At 44.5% G+C, this 22132-nt stretch overlaps 1 protein-coding gene and 1 long non-coding RNA gene across 3 annotated transcripts; one reads left to right on the top strand and one right to left on the bottom strand.

Moving 5' to 3' along the window:
* Positions 1-970: 970 nt before the first annotated feature.
* On the bottom strand, positions 971-20691 carry LOC114602226 (uncharacterized). 2 transcript variants are annotated; one of them, XR_013393621.1, is made up of 3 exons: positions 20215-20690; positions 18731-18896; positions 971-4900 (listed from the first exon to the last, which is right to left on the bottom strand). It is a non-coding gene; the product is annotated as an uncharacterized LOC114602226 (long non-coding RNA). The 2 variants fall into 2 exon arrangements; XR_013393620.1 differs by lacking the exon at positions 971-4900 and adding an exon at positions 11016-11990 and having other exon boundaries at positions 20215-20691.
* SNX20 (sorting nexin 20) lies at positions 10342-16380 on the top strand. The gene is made up of 4 exons (XM_028740184.2): positions 10342-10502; positions 12669-12835; positions 13867-14018; positions 15685-16380. The coding sequence occupies exons 2-4, from the start codon at positions 12676-12678 to the stop codon at positions 16351-16353; spliced, it is 981 nt and encodes a 326-aa protein (XP_028596017.2). The 5' UTR covers positions 10342-10502; positions 12669-12675; the 3' UTR covers positions 16354-16380.
* Positions 20692-22132: the final 1441 nt, after the last annotated feature.

Here is a 22132-nt window from a genome sequence, read left to right as displayed (position 1 = left end):
GAAAAGCCCGCATTAAATATTTGTATTAATTGTATTTTTATTGCTTTTATTTATTATATTGTATTTTATTGTATTACACATTGTACTCTATGCAAATTGTAGTACAACAAAATACAATATAAGAAACAATTTTTCTGCTGTTAAAATTGTGTTTATCTCCTGGCTTCAACCACCCTGTGTCATAAAATCTCATCTTACAACCCTTTATTTAAAAATACCCAATAATGGATTATCCTCAGGTTGCTCACAAAAAATTAATATAATATATATACTATGAAAAATAAAATATAAAACAGTAAAAGCAGCATACAGAATAAAACTTGTCTCATAATATGGGTAAGTCCAGCTTATTACTATTTATTTTTTAAAGTTGTTTAAAAGCCGTTTGTGGATAAAAAGGTCTTCACCTGGCACTATATGGCATAGCAGTTCAAGTGCTGGACTAGGCCATGGGAAACCAAGATTCAGATTCCTACTCAGTCAAGAAACTTGCTGTCACAGTTTCTCAGCCTAGCCTACCTCACAGGACTGTTGTGAGGGTAAAATGGGAAGGAAGAGCTATGTATTCTTGATATACAATGTCTAATAGTTCGTTACTAGTCTTAAACAAATAGTTGGCCTATGTGCTTGCTGTATAATACTGGAGCTTGTATCAGGTTCCCACAAAAGTAGGAATAAGTATCCCACCTAATAAAAGTAAAATAAAAATAAAACATATTTGTGTTTTGGGGGGAAAGGCATCAAGCACAGCAGGTCTTCACAGTTCATCTGCTAAGTATACTGGAATTTGCATAGATTGTTCTCTTCAAGATGAAATAAGAAGGTTAAGGATAAAATCAGAAGGAATTGACAGTCCAGAACGAATAATATTGTTGATAGCATATTGGAAGTCAGTATGAATGTACAGCAGACCCAGCTGGTTATGTCAATGGCACCACATCCATAAGGAAGAATTTCAATAAATGTCATCCAAGGAAGAAAGGAAGGATTTTATTGTTTCACTACAATACGCTTGCAATTTTATTTTCAAATACCATTTGAAAGTACATTTTCTACTCACTTGTCGCCCCCATATGGACAAATGGGTACCTAGCAAGAAAAATCTGGAATTGCAGAAAGTACTATTGTGACGCTCAAGAGATGGGGGAGATTTTCAAATATGAGGGTTAAACGTGTTTGGGTATAAAACATAAATAAACATTATAATACAGGTAGAAGCTGCAGAGATCTTAGGGCAGAGATAAAATTATAGATTTTATTTTGTTTATGCGCTCAGCTCCACATTTATCACTTCATGCATGGCAAAAAGACTTCTGGACGTCACCTCTCAAAACAGCAATGTTTGCAATTTCACACATTACAGGAAGCAAAGCTTGGTGTGCCACACAGTGTACACACAACAGGTTGCCACAGGCAGTCCTTTCTGGAGAGTGTAATTGTGTAATATATTTACTTATTTCTTCTATATACCACCCTCTTCAAGGAGCTCAAAGTGATGCATATAGTCCTCCATGTTCTCCTCCCAACATCCCTGTGATGTAGGTTAGGCTGAGAGGCAGTGATTGGCCCATGTTTAGCCATGTAACCTTCATGGCTAAGTAGGGATTGAAATCCTCATCTCCCAGGTCATACATAGTTCAGCACTCAAACCATCACACAGGTCTGTGCTACACTGATGTACAGGTCACATTTTTCGCCATTTTGGGGTCGCAATTTTGGCCATTTTCTGGCTCCCTGGCCCATTCATCACAATTAGCTCTTGACCAGTGGGCCAGGTCTCTAAAAAATGGGCAAGAACGTGACCTGTGAGGTAGGAGTGAAAAAAATGAGCCAAAACATAATATGTGGGTCAGGACTTCTTTTTAAATTTTTTTTTTAAAGCACAAAGTGACTTGCATATGAGGAGCCAAAAAATAGTGAAAATGTGACTCACAGTTCAAGAGCCAAAATATGATCAAAAATACCTCCCATGAGAAAGCAAGAATAATAAAACATGGCCTGTGTGTCAGGAATCCAAAAATAAGCCAAAACATTATTCAGGGCTCAGAAGCCCCACCCCCCCGGGTGGGTCAGGTGTCAGAAATGAATTCTGGTTAAGCAGGGATTTGAAGTCTGGTCTCCCAGGTCCTAGTCCAAAACTCTAAATACACTACGCTGGAACCTTGCTCAGTCCCTTTCCTCCTACTCCTTGCTGGCACACTTCCACCAATGTGGTCCTAGCATGCAAATTATTTGGGAAGATAGCAACAAAGCATTGGCTGAGAGCTGTCACAATGGCAGTATACAGCTAGTGAGATGACATGACCCTACCATGGAGTCATAAAACTTTGGTGTGCTGACTATTCAAGAACCTGCACCCAAGCCAATAGGAGCAGGGTAGGGGTGGGCAGATGTCTGATATCAAAAGAGCTGAGATCTAATTTAGACCTTAGTGGGTCAATCTGGTTACAAGTTGAGTCCCTAGAGCTCATTTGTTATTCCCAAGGGATACTGGACATAGCATCAATAACTCAAAACAAATGAGGACATCTAAGTGCTTGAACTGCTTCCAGGAGACTATCATCTGCTGCCTTTGCTGTTTTAGGGCAAGAAGAAGGTACCAGATCTGCTTTCTGTTCCAGGGCTTGCTTATAGGGTGTTTTAAGACAGCATCAACTTGAGGTGCTCCTATGAAGATTTAATTAGCTATGTCAATGGTGCCTCTACGGTCACGATTCAACTTAATAATTTGCTTTTAGCATTGTGGCATCAATGTCTTACCCTATTCAGTGTGAGATAACCAGCATCATATAAACAACATGCTTAAATCTAATTAATACATGAAGGGGTTAAGACCATAGAGTAAGCTGTCCTGCCAGGCTTAGCTCACCTTGGGATGGACTAAGTAATCAAGACTTTGTTTCCCTCCAATCTACCTGAGTAGCTCAGCCAATGAAGAGGTTTGAGCTGGTCGCTCCAGCTCAGACTGCATGGCTCTCATCAACTATTTTTGAGTTCATATACCAATCATTTTGGAACTGTCATCACTGTAACTAAGCCAAGTTTTATTGCCCGTGCAACTTTTTCTGAATGCTATATGGAAAAGCACATGAATCTGAGAGTTTTATTTTAAACTTACCAAATGTGTGGTCTTTTTTCTATGCTAGAGGAAGAGGACTGTGGAAGGAACTTAGAAGGGTGTATTTTAAAGGTCTAACAGCCTATACTTACACATTTTACTTTGCTGCATCTTTTGTGATTTTAAATCTGTACTTGAGTTCTCTCACCAAAGAGTATTTGCTCCATACTTGGATCTTGACATCCAGGAATTCTCCTTTTATGGCTACTTTATCCTTGTAACCAACATTCAAGTGCTTTGTACTTACTAAATGCATAATGGGGTTCCCATTATACATGCATTATACATTATACATGCATTATACATGATACATGTAGGCTAGACATGCCCCCGCTAGACAGCAACACATGTGTCCGCTGTAGATGCTGATAGACCACAGAACTCCCTTTGTGGGGTTGGGAACCCTGCTCTATTTCCAGGTGCTTAGGCAGGGTTAGAAGCATAGGCCCCATCTGCACCATACACCTGAAGTGCTAGGAAAACACTTTAAGCAGTCAAAAGAATTATGGGAGCTGTATTTTGTTGAGGATGTTGTGAGTTGGTTGGAGGCCCCCATTCCCTCACATAACTGCAATTCTTGTTAAATCACCCTGGGATTTGTAGCGCTATGAGGGGAATAGATATCTCCTAACAACTTTCAGTGTCCTTAACAAACTACAGCTCCTATAATTACCGTATTTTGGGGGAAGACATGGCTGCTTAAAGTGCTTTCAGTGTATGGTGCGAGTGTGGCAGTAAGGCACAGGAACAAGGTGGCAACATTGTGCCCAATGGCTTCATGGAAAAGATAGGTGTAAAGAGAGCAAGAACTAAAGTAATTTAGAAATGGTTACATGGTGGGAATCACTTCTAGAAGAAACCAGTAGGGAAAGGAAGCCAATTAGATCTGACTAGCTTCACTTCTGCATATAGTTTGGCAGCAGCCCACAGGTAAAGAAAATTTGTTGCTTCTAATTCAGTCTCTGTGGCTCATTTGTCATCTTGCAAATACAACAGACACTGAGGAGGAATCTAAGAGGGGGAAGGAGAGAGGTGGCATCCTGTAGGTGTTCTAGGAGTTTGTTGTTGGGATAAAGGGCAGGGAGGGGAAAGTGGGAAGGAGATTGACAGAGCTGAGTGTGGTGGAGCTGGAGCAGTGAAGGCTGTAGCAGGTGGTGCTCATTGGAACTGGTGTGGCAGAAGGAATGGAGGCCAATGGTAGGTGGAGCCTGAAAATCAAAGACAGACAGGGCCTACTAACTCTAGCTTTGTCCCAAACCTCCTCTCTGCTGAGTTTCACAAGGGAAACTCTGAGACTGAGAAGCAGGAAGCTGCCAGCCAGGGGGCTACTACCCTTGGGCTAGTTGTAAATAAGGAAGTAGGTAGGTGAGAACAAGTTGAAGGCACTCACCTCAATGGACCAGCCACCACTGAGTGAAGGTCATGGACAAGGATGTCTTGGCACATACAAGCAGAGCGATAAGGGAGGCCATGGCCACAGCAAGCTTTAAATATTATGATTCCATAGAAAGTGAAGCTAGCTCACCCCAGCAAAGTAGTCTGTCCTTATCCATTCAGATCTCCATCTGATGATCAATTTGGTTCCTTTGCAGTTCAGTGAAAAGGATGCTTGACTTTTCTGGAACCAAGTGGAACACACGAGGTGTGGAGCCAGTGATAGTCCACGACATCTTATCCAATGACATTCCGGATCTCAGGGACAGCAACAGTTTGGAGATTGCTGCTATGATGCACGGGACAAAAGACGATGAGGATCTGCTGAACAGTGCTTCTGAGCTGTGTCTAGAACAGAACATGGAACAGACAGATGTTCTGGTAAAGCTACATGTGGAAGAGTGGAAGAGCTATGACACACTAGCCAGCAATGAAGCAGAAGCGTGTGGCACAACAGAGCAGGAAATTAAGAAGAAAGAACCGGATGATACCTGTGTGGGTGATGAAGAAGAAAAGAGTCATTCTGGACCAGCAGGAGAAGACTGAGAGAGTGCTGCTTTCCATAAAGACAAAGCCTTCACTGAAGGAAGCATCGATCCAGGATCTGACAAAGGAGATTTTGCACAGATGTGATGTTGCTCTGGCTCTTGTGGAGGAGCTGCTGACTAGGAATGGACAACTAACTTCCTTCAAAGCCTGGAAGAGCCAAGTTGGTTAGTCAGCCACTCTTGCAGGGTGGAATCTGGGGTGAATCTTTGGCCCACTTAGTATCCATGGCTGGATACACACCATACATTTAAAGCACTTTACTTTGCCCAAAGAATCCTGGGTACTGCAATTCGTTAAGGGAGCTGGGGATTCTTTGGGGGAAATAGTGTGCTTTGAAATGTGTGGTGTGCACACAACCTCTGTTTCTTCTGCATTACATGGGCTCATACATTTCCCATATCCTCTCCTTTAATTGCCAAGTCTGGAAGTGTGTATCAGTTGTCTTACACTGGTCCTGAATTTCTTCCATTTCACAGAGCCTCTGGAAAGATTTCATATTTATTAAAAGTATTTTTCCCAAAAGGACACTCAAAGCAGCTGACGACAAAATGAAAACACAAAAGCTTACTAAAAGTTAGGCCATTAATATTCTTAGGTTATTTTATTCATTTATTCAATGGTATGCATATTGGCCCCCCACAAGCACAATTCTCTGGGCAGCTCCCAAAGAGGTCCATCAATTGGTCCATCTAGCTCAACGTTGTCTACAATGACTGGCAGTGGCTCTCCAGGATTCCAGTCAGGGTGCTTTCCCACCCCTACCCAGAGTTGCTGGGGATTGACCCTGGGACCTTCTCCATGCAAAGTAGATGCTCTCTCACTAAGCAAGACCAATGCTTTACCAATGAGATACAGACAGGCTCATTTGAGAAGATGTTGAAATGGAGAAACTTCTGGGATTCTGTGAGGTTGTGCTATTCTGTTGCTTCATGCGCACATTTCTTATTTTCACATCTCTAGGGTACTTCAGCATCCTTGATGTACCAAAGAAGAACTTACGTACGGTGTGTCGAAGACAGAGATACAAGGCTGAATCCCAAAGAGTCCCAAAGACGCTGGTTTCCTAAAATATTTCCAACCCAACCTTTTTGTCCAGTGTGCTTCATTCTTTCCAGTTTCATTTGCCTCTTCAGCTAAAAACTCTTCATGGAGAGACATCAAAGAACCACCCCACTGGCATATTGGCAATGACTGAGATACTTCTCCCCACCCCCTCAACTCTAGATGTGAGGGGACATTAAATCATTAAATGCATTTCAGTATTGTTTGTTTGCAAGAGCACGTTCTTCATAGTTGACTCCTTTAAGTATCTACTTGTATATTAGATGGGGAGGGAGCATGTTCTTGCTGCTTCCATATATGAGACTGGGTTTGAAGACATGTTTGTATACCTTGTTGAAAGATGGACTTGCTTGCTGCTCTTTGTATAGAGGCAAGTCACAATCTTGCTTTTGTTAAATATGGCAAAGGGGACTCTGCCTGGCTGATCTTTGACAGCATGGCTGATTGTGATGGTGCATCTTCTCATTTAGCCTTGTTTCCTTTTCTGGTTAACATATGAACAGAAGGAGAGCCATGCTGGATCTGATCTAGTTCAGCAACCTGTTCTCACAGTGGCCAACTAGATGCCTATGGGAAGCTCACAAGCAAGACCTGGGCAGCATTCTTCCCACTTACAATTCCCAGCATAGGCACCAGGTCCAGGGGGCTAAGGCCCTTTGGGCCCCCTCAATCTTTTTTTGAGGGATCCGCACACACACCCTGTTGCAGTCAAATGCAGAGGTGGGCGTGGAGCAGTGTCAGGACGTAGTGCAACTTCAAGATGTCACATCGGGGTCCCTCAATGTTCTTCAGAAGATGGCTCCTGTGAATCTCAGCAACTGATAGTCGGAGACAAAATATTAACAGTAGACTCGTTGAAAAGAATACACCTCAGTTTGTCATATGCTGATGTGCACTAACTTCAGTGCACCTGCTGAGTAGGTCTAGACTAGCATGGGATGAAACAACCCAGAATCTTTTAAAGTCACCTGAGTTGGTGGCCAGCACTCTAGCTTGTGGTTTTCATGTTGCTTTGAGACACTATAACTGGTTTCTAGCACTTAAATTGTTCACTATTGCAGGGCAGCTTCTGTAATAAGGCTTCTCTGTTTAATTTTGCATTGTGTTAAGATGGTATGAGCAACATTAGCAGAAGAACAGCGGGGGGAATGCAGCAAAAAATAAGTGTGAAATAGAATAGTGGCAGTGACAGACTAGGACTTTACCAACAATGCCCGAGATTTTCTTTATTTAACGTGTCCTTTTACGATATATTGTGCTAGAAATTGAAGCATTGATACAATACCTAAAACACAGTGGGATGGCTCAATTAAATTCTATTCAGAGTATAAATATTTATAAATGTCAGACCGGGACCTGGGAGAGCAGGTTTCAGCCATGAAACTCACTGGGTGGCCTTGGGCCAGTCAGTCTCTCAGCCTAACCTACATCACAGGGTTGTTGTGAAGATAAAACGGGGAAGAAGAATGCCACTTTGTGTGCCATTCTGTGTGCCACTTTGATCTCTTTAGAAGAAATGTTTTTACATATGTGGGGAGAGCGATCGTCCCATAATCTTTCTAAGCAGGTATCTTGGGAACTGCTTAAACATGCTTCAAGCCGTAGCCACTAAAAAAAAAGCATCCACTTTTTGAAATTTAAAAATAAGGTTTAAATTGTACGTCCTATATAAACAAAGTTCTTGGAGGAAATTAATTTTTCATAAATCCGAACAGTAAATTGGTACTCATCAGTCTTCTGTTATTACACTAACCCATTTCTAATCCGCATTTTCTTTCACCGATCGACCTCATTGCGGTTGTGATCATCGAGAAGATTTCTACCACCCCTTTTTGTGGTTTTTGACAGGAAGCCGTTTGAAAATTATATTTATAGTTGAGGAACTGTCTGCTCACACATCTGTAGAGCTTATTTTAACAGTGACCTGCTTATCAGGCAATAACCAAGCCATTGAGCCTTCAAATTGCTGAGTACAGTGAAAAGAAGAAAAAGGAGATTCTTTGCTCCTCCGTTTCCTTTTGCTTTAGAGATCAAGGGGGCTTTGTGCAGCCTGGAAATATTCCTTCTTGGTTACATATCCATTGGCAGATTTAGGATAAGTTTCAGATGGCATGCCACCGGCACGCTCGTTGAGTGGCAAACAGCAAGCAGGATCAAACACAAAACTCCCGACGAAGAACTCCAAGGAGGAGGAAAGGAAAATAAATAAATTCTGTGTTAAGTTTGGCCTTTAGTCTGGGTCTAGTACTCTAGGGCTGCACACATCCTAGAGAAAACTCCACTGAAGTAAGAGTTACATCTGTGTAAATGTTTATTTATGTTGAAATAAGCATGGATTTCAGAGTGGTGGTAATAATAATAATAATAATAATAATAATAATAATAATAATAATAACAGCAACAATAATAATAATAATATTTATGAATCACTTCCCATGAAGCACCCCAAAGTGATTTACGATAAAACAACATATTTTTAAAACTGTTACATATATGCAGTTAAAACAAATTCAGTTAAAACAACTGCATATATAAAATCGTATTTTTAAAAAACTATTGAAATATAAAAACCAGTTTAGAACAACAGCACATACATACAAAAATTTAAAACCAAGACAGATGCCAACTGAGATAATATATAAAAATACCAAGTATCAACCCAGTATTAAAGAATACAATAATAAGAATCAAACCACAATAAATTCCGAGCAGTGATACACTAAGGGTGAATCCAGGCAACATTCATATTAAGCATTCATTGTTGAATGCTCTCCCCAGGGAGGCTCACCTGGCACCTTCATTACATATCTTTAGGCACCAGCTGAAAATGTTTCTCTATAACCAGGACTTTGGCTGATTAAACATTCTATGGGCTTTAAAATGTGTTTGAGGGGGGGGGGGTTACTGGTTTGTTTGTTTTTGTTTTATTATGTATTTCCTGTTCTTATTTTGTATTTTTATGCTGTGAACTGCCCTGTGATCTTCAGGTAAAGGGCGGTATACAAATTTAATAAATAATAATTTAATAATAATAATAATAATTTGTTTGCACAAAATTTGCAGAAGCTTGTAAGACACTGGTAATTTAGTGAGCATGCATCAAGCAATCATTATCCCACACTTTCCAGTACATATTCTGACACTTTCCACCCCAGAAAAAGGACCATTCCCCCCCCCCAAAAAAAGTAGGTTTGTTGCATAAGAGTCCCAAACCCATTTTAATTATGCAACCTCAATTTGACATTATGCAATTGAAGCCTGCTCACAAAATGGCAGCAGTCCAGAAGTGGTCTAAAACTGTTCAACCAGCTCAAATAATATGGAAAATGTTTTTTTTAAAACCCGGGCAAATAAAATCAACTGGTGCCAAAAATAATTCAGTGTTGAGGGCCACCACTGAAAAGGTCCTCTCCTCCATGGATGCACAATGCCTCTGGTCCTATAGAACATTCTTACAATTGCACTGTAGAAGGATTAAAAGAGGAGCAGGGAATCTCAGGCCTGGAGGTCAGAAGCAGCCCTGCAGCGTCCTGTAACTGCTCCTTGGAGCTCTCCTTAGGCCACACCCCTTCCCTCCAGGCCACACCCCTCACCTATCCTTGCTTCACACCTTGAGTGCTTTTGCCTGGCTGGACTCCATCCGTGCCTGTACTTTGAGAATGCCTTTTGCTTGTCTGGATGGAGGGCAGAAAGAGGAATGTGAAAGTATGGAGAAACTCACCTGTATGAAAGGTTAAAAAATAATGATGATTTGTTGCCCTACCCACTTTTCTCTCTGGCCCCACCAATCCCTGGCACATGACCCTCAGAAAGTTGCCCAGAAGGGAAAGCAGCTCCCAGACTAAAAAAAGCTTCCCATTTCCTGCTTTTATGTATTTAATTGGGCTCCGTGGATTGTAGTACTATTTGCTTGCCTAGTTTTCACGTGGGACAGGCCATGTTTGGCTCATCATATTAATGTAATTAGCAGGGAAACTAATTGTGCTAATAGAGACATAACGGGGGGAGGGGCACACTAGTCCCCTATTCCAATGCAGAGCAAGAAAACAGGCACCATCTCTCTTAAACACAGAATATGTGGAACAGCACACACTGAAGCTTCTCTCCTGGTTTCATTACTGCAGCAAGCGCCTTCTCGACAAGCAGCAAATAAACTGAACCAGGAAGTCCAAACACAGCTTCCTTCTTTGGTACAGTAAAAAAGAGAAGTTGGCTGATGAGATGTAAAGTGAAACTTGGTACTTTTGGACATTTTGAGAAAGCAGAAACGCAGCTGCCATGAAGTTCTGGAGACTCTAAAAACCATTGTCAAGGAAACAATTTCTAGATTATTAACCAGGTCAGTATTTTATGTCTGTGATCTGTGGGTGGCCAAGTAGCAGTTAGTAAAATTAGTTAGGTATTTGTTACAGAAATGTGTGATAGATATATATATATATGGGGAGAGGGGTGTGGGTGGCTGGGTGGGTTTCTGCCTTTTATTAATTCCTTTCGTAGCTAGATCACTGAATAATTGAGCAGTCCTTGCTTGCTCTCTGGCCATGTCTGGGAAGAGCAAGATGGCAGAAACAGTGTGGCAGAGGAGGAGAGCAGCTGAACACAGTGGCAAGGAAGGGGCAAACTGACTCAAAAAGGGGCCCCTGAAGGTGCCACCCCAAAAGAACTTTGAACCAGCTTTGTGTTCAGGGTTCCTGCCAACCAGGAACTGCTGTCAGTAAAGAGCTCAAGCAGGGGCTTTCCAGAAATGTCTGGCTGTCCTCTGGATAGTGGGCAACGTAGAACCTTGCATGGTTGTAACCAAGATTTATTTTAATGGGTGCAGGCTTTATGTTAGGGAGGGCAGAACTGACGCAACTGATCAGTTAATTATTTTTTATTTACTTACTTTAGGGGGGCAGCTGCCTCCCTGCCCACACCCACGGAACCATGGAGTCTGATCCAGAACTCTAGAATGTGAGGCTACACTAGGATACATAGATTACTTTAGAGATGATTGCAAGTGTGAACATTAATGAGCAGGAGGTGGGAGGAAAGGGAGAGAAAAAAATGGTCCGCAAGTTAGTAGGCTAACTGCTTTTTTTTCACCTCTTAAAGGTGAAATTCTTGTTAATGACCATTTGTGGAAGCTGCTGCTTTTGCAAGTTTAAAGCTGATTGTTTGCATTGATTTCCCCTCCCTCCATTAATGTGCCACCTATGCCAAAACGACAGGCTCTTTATTCATGCTGCTTTTGAACACCTTCGGAAACGTGGGCTTAGCTATTTGAACTATTGCAATTACTAGCATGTCACCGGTTCGGCGGCCGACTGCGGCTATGAAAGGTTGAAGGCTCGAACGTGAAACCTACTTTTAAAAATGGCTCGTTTTTCATCTGAAGTGGCTTTGGGGGAGGAGGGGACCTGGTCCCAGTTTGCTTAGTTAACTCACAATGACAGTTTGATGTTGTGTTACATGTCAGGGGAAGAGACGTAGGTGGCTGTCTCTGCGTTCCACCATACGGAGGCACATTTATAACAACAAGCTGTCATGATTCGCACACCTAGGGGAGTGGTGCCACCCTCTCTTGCTCTTTTCTATATAAGTCTTCGCCTGGGTTTGCTCACAGAGGCAGGAATCTGCCTCCACTCTCTATACTCCGGGATAGGGAACCCTTTTTCAATTCAGGGGCTGCGTTACCTTGTGGGTCACATACTAGTGGTGGATGGGGCCAGAGGCAGACTTATGACAGACTTACGTTTGGTAGCTACATTCGTCCAGCTGCTACTTTTCTTTTCTTCTCTGTACAATTACTAAGCTCCGTTTTCCTTGTTTGGGTATATTTTGCTACCTGAAATATAAAATCATTTAAAAAACGAAATGATGACAATTCAGTTAATTGCCTGCCCTTCACCAGCAAGTCCCAGGGGGGGATTGTGACACTCTGAAAATCTGAATTTAAAAGTTAAGAGTACAGTAACAGGAGTAGGGTGGGCCCTGAAAACAAGTGTCAGAAGAGGTCCCTTTGCTTGCCTGCACTGAAGATAGAGAGATGTGTGAAGGTGTATGTAGAGACCCATTTTTAGGGAAGATTTTTATGGGGCCCAGAGATGGCGTAGGGCACAGACAAGTGGGAAAGTACACGTGATTCGCCTGAAGCCTTATATCCCAGCTCCATCACTGAGATAATCTGCAGGAGCATCATTGATCATTTCTCGAGTTGGTGAGATTCGGTTGACAACAACCAGAAACTGTGTCTTTAGGGTCATCAGTTCAGTAATGTGGAATACTCTGCAAACAGAGATTCAACACACACCTTCCGTTTTAACTTTAAAATGCCTGCTGAAAACTTTTCTACTCCATCAGGCCTATGCAGGAAATTAAGAGGGCATCTTCCCACAATGGTTAATTGATGTCTGTTTTAAATTTTTAATATGTTTCTTCTGTATGGTTTTTTATGTATTTACGTATTTTTGTTGTAAACAACTTTGATTTTTAAAAAAATGAAATAGCTGTCTATTTCTGACAGCTCCGCAATGGAGGAAGGCCAACTTTGCTTACAAGACCATCAGAAGGAAGTCCAAGGGGTTATAGCCGAGTCTGCTGAAGACGCCCATTCAGATGAAGGAGATGGCTATGAAACCCTAACTTCATTTCAGCCAACCCAGGAGCAGACAGAACCCACTGACATCTCAGGTAAGGCCTGGACAGGTAACTCTGCAAGTCAGGGGTGAGGAAACCTCAGGTCCAGAGACCAATTGTGACCCTCATAGAAGCCAATGCCTAGCAGCCAATAAAATAAATGAGGGGGCCAGCCCCTCAAAAAAGTTTATGGGCAATGCCATTCAAATGGTGTGAATGCACTGTGTCAAATGATTGATTATGTGTGGCAGGGCTTACCTGCCCCCCCCCGCCCGATTTATTCAAGTTAGCACCACTGGTGTCCCTACAGACCACTCTGGACATTGTGACCCTCCCCAGGCCACATTCTTCCCTGAAAAATCCCGGGAACTGTAGTCTGTTACTGGTGCTGAGAGTTGTTAAAGGTAAAGGTAAAGGTAAAGGTACCCCTGCCTGTACGGGCCAGTCTTGACAGACTCTGGGGTTGTGCGCCCATCTCACTCAAGAGGCCGGGGGCCAGCGCTGTCCGCAGACACTTCCGGGTCACGTGGCCAGCGTGGCAAAGCTGCATCTGGTGAGCCAGCGCAGCACACGGAACGCCGTTTACCTTCCCGCCAGTAAGCGGTCCCTATTTATCTACTTGCACCCGGGGGTGCTTTCGAACTGCTAGGTTGGCAGGCGCTGGGACCGAGCAACGGGAGCGCACCCCGCAGCGGGGATTCGAACCGCCGACCTTTCGATAGGCAAGCCCTAGGCGCTGAGGCTTTTACCCACAGCGCCACCCGCGTCCCTTAGGACCCTTATTCCTCTCACAGAGCTCTCACCAGAGTGGTTTAACAATCAATCCCTCTTTCCAAGGAACTCTGGAGTAGCCCTATAATGTTCTACTTTTAGTGCAATAAAACAGTTGTCTATGGAAATGGTTTCATATTGGAGGAGTCATCAAATGAGGGGAAAGGTTTCTATTATGTCTGAAAACAGACCCATACCTAAGCAATTTCCCAAGGATCTATCTGTCTGCGTACAGCTGCACACACACTTTAGAGCACTTTAGAACATATTCCCCAACCCCCAAAAGGACTCAGTAAATATATACATTCTTTTAGGTGACAAAAGAGTCCAAAGTCCCAACTCTTCCATGACAACTAAGGAACTCCAAGAATACTGGCGGAATGAGAAGCGCAACTGCAGAGAAGTCAAGGTCCTTTTCGAAATCCCGTCAGCCAGAATTGTAGAGAAGCCCTTCTCTAAATATGTGGTAAGCAAATGTAAGCCTGTATGGGTGAAAACATTTGGAGACATTTTGGCCAAACCACACCACTGTTCTACAAGTGATGTCATACGATGTCAGGTGCGAGGCATGGCTCAGCCAAAAGGGGTTTGGCAGGCACCACCAATCCACCCTTTGCAAAGCACACAGCTTTGTGTGAACCAACAATCAGCTTGCAAAGTGCTCTGAAAAACCATCACTCTGAAAAATAGTGCTCTGCGGGGGGGGGCTTCAGAATGCCATTGGAAAGCATTCTGCAATATAACACTCCCTGACCACCTGTCAAACATGGCTTGCGATGCAGGAGGGAAGAGATAACGGTCTAGCAGCTCTAGCCCATTAGCCAAATCCAGTTTCCTACCTCAGGCTTTGACAAAATCATGGAGAATAAGGTTATCACCAGCTACGAACCACCATGGCCATGTTGTACGTTATACCTAAATTGTCAGAGGCAGTAGGTCCCTGAGCACCAGTTGCTGGAAATCCTAGTGGGCAGAGCGCTGTTGCATTCTGGACTGCTTGCTGGCTTCCCGCAGGCATCTGGTTGGCCACTGAGAACAGGATGCTAGACTAGATGGGCCTTTTCAAACAGGGATATTTACGATCATTTCTGCAGAGTTCAGAATCTGCACTGAATGGGGCACCACAACTCAGTGGCGTAGCGTGGGGGGTGCAGGGGGGGCCGGCCGCACCGGGTGCAACTTCGGGGGGGGGCGCGCTCGCTGCCTCCGGAGTCGCCGAAGAGCCGCCGCCGCCTGCCATGCCGCCCTGGCTGCTTCAGCCGCGTCCGACAGCTGACTCGAGGCTCCTTCCAGCCGGGTCTCCCGACGGGGCGCTGCGGGTGGAGGCTCTGGCACCAAGCGCCATGCCGCCCAGGCTCGGGTCACTGTCTGGACACGCGCAGCCCGCCAAACGCGCCACCAGCGGCGAATGAAGCGCCCAGCCGGAGCCACCTGCGCTCTAGTGCCTGCGCGCCAAGACCGCCCACCCGCGCCGGAGGCCGGCCGACGCACTGGCCCCAGAGCCGCCCCCTCCCTGCGCCAGAAAGAAGCCCCCTCCCCGTACCAGAAAGAAGCTGCGTCGGGGCTAGCCGGGCCGGGGAGGGAGACCGAGAAGGCTGCGCCGCGACGCCCAAAGACGCGCGTCTTGGCGCAAAGGGGCCCACGGCACCCAGACGTGGAAGGGACCCTCTCCCCCTGACCCGCCACTGAACTGCAATTCCCAGCTCCCTTGGCAAATCCCAGTCCCCAATCCCCAAGATGCTTTATTTGAGGCAGGGGTCCTTCAATTGCAAAAACAACACCACGGAGGGCAGTAGTCACCACGAAGTTTGCCCCAGAGTAGAGCCGTCAGTATTAATGACCATGGTTAGGGGTTAGGGTGCGCAAATTACTTGCCTTGTCCCAGGTGCTGACAACCCACGCTACGCCGCTGCCACAACTACCCCTCTTTAAGACTATTTCAAAACAAGTTAAGGCAGCCCTACTGAGTTTGTGGGGCCCTCCTGCTCATTCTGCTGAGTGGGGGCCTGGGCATCTGCTCCTGATGGTATTAGCACCATGTCCTGATGGTGCTGCTGGCTTCAGTAGTGCCAGCCTTCTTCCTGAGCCACCAAAGCTTTTCTCAATTGTTTCATTTGTGTGTTGCCCGCTAGACGTACCAGATCCTCATCATCCAGACGGGCAGCTTCGACAGCAACAGATCAGTGATTGAGCGTCGGTATTCAGATTTCGAAAAGCTGCACATGAATCTTCTGAAGGAGTTTTATGATGAAATGGAGGATATTGCATTTCCCAAGAAGTGTATGACGGGGAACTTCACAGACGAAATCATCATCGAGAGGAAGTTAGCCTTCCAAGATTACTTGCGGCTTCTGTATTCCATGGAATACACCCGGACATCTAGAATATTTATTGACTTCTTAGTGAGACCGGAACTGGAGGAGGCCTATAGTTGCCTCCGGGGAGGACAGTTTACCAAAGCTTTGGAGGTACTTCTGGAAGTTATAGCTCTGCAAGAGAAACTTGTCAAGCATCGGCCCACCCTATTGGTCCCAACTCTCTGTGCCATAGTCGTCTGTCACAAAGATCTGGAAAACTCCAGAGGTGCCTACGAATTTGGAGAGAAAGCTTTGCTACGCCTTGAGAAGCATCCTGGTCACAGGTACTACATGCCCCTGCTGGAAACAATGATTTCCTTAGCATACGAACTTGGCAAGGACTTTCTATACTTCCAAGAGAAGATGGAGGAAAGGAAGGCCAAAAAACGGCTAACTAAAATGGTGTCCCTAAAAGAGCTTGCAGTTCAAGAGTATATAGACTGAGAGAAGCTGAGAAAGGTGCAGAAAAAGTGCAAAAAAGTCAATAATTAAGCAATTGGCACACCTTCTAGAAGGATGAAAGCCTGTTTGGGACTTTTTTGCTTAGGCCAGAGGCAGGGAGCCTTCTTCAGCCCAAGGGCCACGTTTCCTGATGGGCAACTTTCTGGGAGCCAAACTTATTTCATTTATTTAATACAATTTATATCCCACTTGATTGCAAAAAAACACACACAACAACCTCAAAGCAATTTGTAAAAAGGAAAAAAAAACTATTAGATTATCAGCAGCAACAGTTAAAAACAACTTTTTAAGACATTAAAAAATAATAAAAATCAATAGAAAGCTAAAAACCAAATTAAAGCACGTCAGCATTCTGCATTTCTAGATAGGCTTACGTAAACATAAATGTTTTTTAGCAGACACTGAGAAGAGTACAGTGAAGGGAGCTGCTTAATGTCAATAGGCAGGGAGTTTCAAAGTGTGTGTGTTGCCACAAAACAACACTGATCTCTTACAGATGTGGAACAGGTATTTTGTGGCACCTGTAACATGCCACTGGCAGGTGGGGCTAGAGGCAAAGGTGTGTGATGATACAGGTGTGACTCTTACCTTTGTGCAGTATAAGGCAGAGGTTTCTACATAAAATGTACCCACATTAAATATAATATCCACATACCTATGTTTGCATCTGGCTCCATCCACCACCATCATGTGGCCCCTAAATGGTTGTCCGGGAGGGAATGTGGCCCTTGGGCCGATAAAGGTTTCCCATCCCTATTATATGTGAATAGTATTTGCTGCTTTCCTTTTCTATGAATTATCGATAATTGTTTTGTATTGTTTTGTATTGCAAGGAATCCTATTAGAACCTCCCCTTAGAAGCTGGTTGGTTGGTTTTTATTAAGCAGTTTAGACATTTTTCTAAATGAATAAATAACATCCATATTGACCACACTGGTTGGAGTTTGAGTCCAGTTCCCCAGACTGAGGAGAAAAGCAGTTTAACAGCCAGCATTTCCCCGAAGAACACTTGGGATTTGTAGTTTGGTGAGATTTCTGCATTAGGGCTCCTGGGCATAGAACTACAGTACCCAGAATTCCCTAGGAATCACTCTCATACCAATTTACATCTGAGATGAAGATACGCCTTCTGTCTGGCTTTGGGGGGGGGGGGCGATGTTTGCACCACCTGGAGCCTCAGCTATGTTGACTCTCTCTTGACATATTAATAATCGGTGTCAGTCAGAACACCAGTCTGGAGCCGTTTCATCTCAAAAGAAATAGGAGATGGCTAACATCTGTCTCGTGCTCTTTGCAAGCCTCAGAAAAGCACATTACAAACAAACCCCCACGGCTGCACACACCCCACTCCCCAAAAAGGAAATTTAAATAAAATCTGGGCAGACAGTTTTGAGCAGCCTCTGGGATTTGAACTACAAGCAACTTAGTTTGGGCCTATTTCCATATCAATTGTTACATCATTTGGGCCATTAAGTAGATAATAGTGCAGGCATCTCTCTCTCAAACAGCAGATGACGTCCCTGAGGCAGCTTCTGAAACACTAGCAGGCAAGTTATTCCCTGCACAAGGTATCATTTCACATACACAGGCTCCTGCGCTCTTCCCCACTTTTGCCTCACAATCAGTGCTCATTAGCTGGTTATTCATTTTGTGCTCCCCCTGCCCACCCAGCCCTCCTCACTGTTTGTTGAAGAATGCTAATGAGTTTCACTCACTAGAGTCATCTGGAACTATTGCTGCGCCTGGCAATCCATACGTTGTCCATAGCACATTGATCTCTGGACCTGTTTGCTAAGGGAATCACTTGCTAGGTTGAAAACTAGAGTGCAGGGGACCATGTAATTTCCCCAAGGCCCCCAGCAATTGAAAGACTGGGTTGGGAAATTTTCCCAAGGTTCCCTAAGACAAACTCTGCAAACCAAGCTCCTAGATCAGAGGTCAGCAAACTTTTTCAGCAGGCAGCCAGTCCACTGTACCTCAGACCTTGTGGGGGGCTGGACTATATTTTGAAAAAAAATATGAATGAATTCCTATGCCCCACAAATAACCCAGAGATGCATTTAAAATAAAAGCACATATTCTGCTCATGTAAAAACACCAGGCAGGCCCCACAAATAACTCAGAGATGCATTTTAAATAACACATTCTACTCATGTAAAAACACGCTGATTCCCGGACCATCCGCGGGCCGGATTTAGAAGGCGATTGGGCCGGATCTGGCCCCCAGGCCTTAGTTTGCCTACCCATGTCTCCATTCCTAGATGCAATGCGACACTTTATATCTCCAATAGAGGGAGCTGTGTGAAACATTTTTTATAAGAAGGCAAATTAAGAATTAGTTCCAATTTAATCCACTTACCCCAATTCATTCTTGCTCTTGTTTCCAATAAATCAGTAATTCCAAAACTACCAGCTGGGCAGGGCTGAGCCATGGGCAGAAATCTGGAGTGAGCCAGAACTAGGAGTCATGAAAAACTGGCCGACAGAACTGAAGAGTAGACCAGATCCGAAGGACAAACCAGGCACTGGGAAAGAAAAGCAAGTTAAGGATCAAGATTGGTAAATAACCATGAATGCAAGAACACACCAGAGTTCAGGAAGGCCCTGCTGCTCAAGCCAAACTCAGTTGTCACAGGAAGCCCTTTTATGTTCCTCCTTGTCTAAGAGGCTCCAATGACCAGACTGGGTGGGTGGAGTCAGTCTAGGACCTGAAGATGTTTCACTGCAAACCGGCCACCAGCAGTTCAATGGCTCACCACAAGGGGAGCTGTACATAGATCCAGTAGTTCCTGGTTCATAGATCATAGAAGGGACCCTGAGAGTCTTCTAGTCCAGTGTTTCCCAACCTTGGGCCTCCAGCTGTTTTTGGACTACAACTCCCATCATCCCTAGCTAGCAAGACTAGTGGTCAGGGATGATGGGAATTGTAGTTCAAAAACAGCTGGAGGCCCAAGGTTCGGAAACACTGTATCTAGTCCAACCCCTTGCAATGCAACACTATGCCCCTTGGCATTATTAGAACCACGCTCTAACCAATTGAGTTGTTTCAGGACACCCACCTACTTCCAAAGTAAATGGAAGAGGGTGCCCACTGTGCCTCTGGATGATTCATTGCTATAGGTTGGTCTCCTTCACACCAAATACGGAGGAGAAGAAGAGGAGGAGTTTGGATTTGATATCCCGCTTTATCACTACCCTAAGGAGTCTCAAAGCGGCTAACATTCTCCTTTCCCTTCCTCCCCCACAACAAACACTCTGTGAGGTGAGTGGGGCTGAGAGACTTCAGAGAAGTATAACTAGCCCAAGGTCACCCAGCAGCTGCATGTGGAGGAGCGGGGAATCAAACCCGGTTCCCCAGATTACGAGTCTACCGCTCTTAACCACTACACCACACTGGCTTTCTCGGAGAGACATCCTCAGAGAAATCACACCCAGAACAGTTACTCACACTGAAACACAGCGGGTGAACTCTTCAGTGACAGTTCTTACTTTTAAATGTGTTAAAGTAAAACCTTTTCTAGCATCAGCACGGAGCGTGCCTCCCACTTTAATTCCTAAAAGCAATTGTGCCCATGATCGGGAGTTTGGAAAATGTCACAGTAATAAACAGTTCACACCTATGATTAAAGCATATACCACTAGAGGGCACTGTCGCACTGACTGAACCCATGGCTGTAGGCATGCACCACAAACTTAGCACTTTAAAAAAAACTTTTTTAGAAGGCAGAATATTGGAAAGAAAGAATTTCTACTCCAAAAGGCTAACATTTAAATTTTTAATGTACGTAATTTTTTTATTTTTTTTAATCAATTCCATTGTGAGTTTTGGATGGGAAAGCTTACCTTTCTAGTCGTCCTTAAGGACAATTTAACATATCCCTTTATCAGGAAGTTGTATGAGCCAGGCTAGAAAGCTGAAAGGGAAAATATTCTTGCAGGCTTTTAGACCTGGTGAGTTCAAAGCCAGAGACACTGCAGCGCTTCGGCTCCAGCACTGCCGTTTCCTTCTGATCAAAAGCAGCCAAAGTAAAACTTGCAACTCTTTAAAGAACTATCAAATAATGAGGGGAGGAGAGGAGCAAAAGTAAACGAACTCTTTTCTGCACGGTTAAAGGGAAAGTGGAGATCCAGCGTTTTCTCTAGCTAACATGTTAGCCGGGGTTAATAAGTCACCTGTCACCCTCGCCGACAGACTTCCATTCAAAATGGCAAACTCTTACCAGGACACCCGCAAAGGGTCTAATTTGGGCCAAGATTCAACCTCTCAACTTGTTTTTACTGCTGAGGATTCTAATGAAAACAGTGCCACAAAGCATATGCAAAGTGCTTTCCCCTCCTCACCACTGCAGGACTGAAGTGGGTTATCTGTCAGACACCCACCCACCCCTCTGAAATAAAAATCAGTCAGGACTTTCGAGTCGTAACAGCTGGTGTTGTTAGTGGTTGGAGTGTTGGACTAGGACCTGGGAGACCAGGGTTCCAATCCCCCCTCAGCCATGAACCTGGAAGAAGGTTTACTGGACAAGATCTCCCAATCAACTATAATTGTGCAACCTGTTTTTGCGGGCATGTGACCGAATTTCATCTGAACATGGTGAAAATCTGGAAGGGCCCAATATATCTTCTTCTTGCATAACACTAGAATTCATGGATGGAAGAAAGAACTTCTTCACACTGCACATTGTTATACTACAGAATACGCTCCCACAGGAGGTAGCGGTAGCCACAAACACGGCTTAAAAAGATTACAGCTATTTCTTGCTTCCATGGTTGGACGCAGTGTGCCTCTGAATGTCAGCTACTGGGAATCACAAGTGGGGAGAGCTGCTATTTTGCTTAGGTCCTATTTGTGGCCACTGTGAGAACAGGATGCTGGACTAGATGAGCCATTCGCCTGGTCTAGCAGCCTCTTCTTATTTCCTTAAAGCCCCATCTAGTCCCAGTTTTTTCTTCCAACAGCTTGATACCTCACGGAGCTCCATAAATGAAGAGAGGCGCAGCTATCCTAATAATATTTTTTTATTTGTTTCATCTACATTCCACCTTTTTCTCCAAGGAGCTCAAGGTAGAGCGCGTGGTACTTCCCCGCTCAATTAATCCTCTCAAGAACCCTGTGATGTAGGTTAGGCTGGAAGGAAGTGACTGGTCACCCAGTAAGTTTCATGGCTGAGTAGGGACTTGAACCCTGGTCTGTCTCGTCAAACACTTTGCAGCTCTAGAAACACAACACTAGAAACATAATGAAAGTGAATTAACTCTTACTTTTTAATAAGTGGCTTCTAAGCTGGACTGCAGGGACGCGGGTGGCGCTGTGGGTAAAAGCCTCAGCGCCTAGGGCTTGCCGATCGAAAGGTCGGCGGTTCGAATCCCCGCCGCGGGGTGCGCTCCTGTCGTTCGGTCCCAGCGCCTGCCAACCTAGCAGTTCGAAAGCACCCCCAGGTGCAAGTAGATAAATAGGGACCGCTTACCAGCGGGAAGGTAAACGGCGTTTCCGTGTGTGGCTCTGGCTCGCCAGAGCAGCGATGTCACGCTGGCCACGTGACCCGGAAGTGTCTCCAGACAGCGCTGGCCCCCGGCCTCTTGAGTGAGATGGGCGCACAACCCTAGAGTCTGTCAAGACTGGCCCGTACGGGCAGGGGTACCTTTACCTTTACCTTAAGCTGGACTGCACATGCAGACATCAGCAGTGACACTGTTGGGGGAAGATGCTCTTTTCAAGAATCAGTGTGTGTGGGGGGGAGAAGCTGTTATGCTTCACCAC

The sequence above is a fragment of the Podarcis muralis genome, chromosome 7 (genome assembly GCF_964188315.1).
Source record: "Podarcis muralis chromosome 7, rPodMur119.hap1.1, whole genome shotgun sequence".
NCBI lineage: Eukaryota > Metazoa > Chordata > Lepidosauria > Squamata > Lacertidae > Podarcis > Podarcis muralis.
This window is presented reverse-complemented; position numbering and strand designations above follow the sequence as displayed.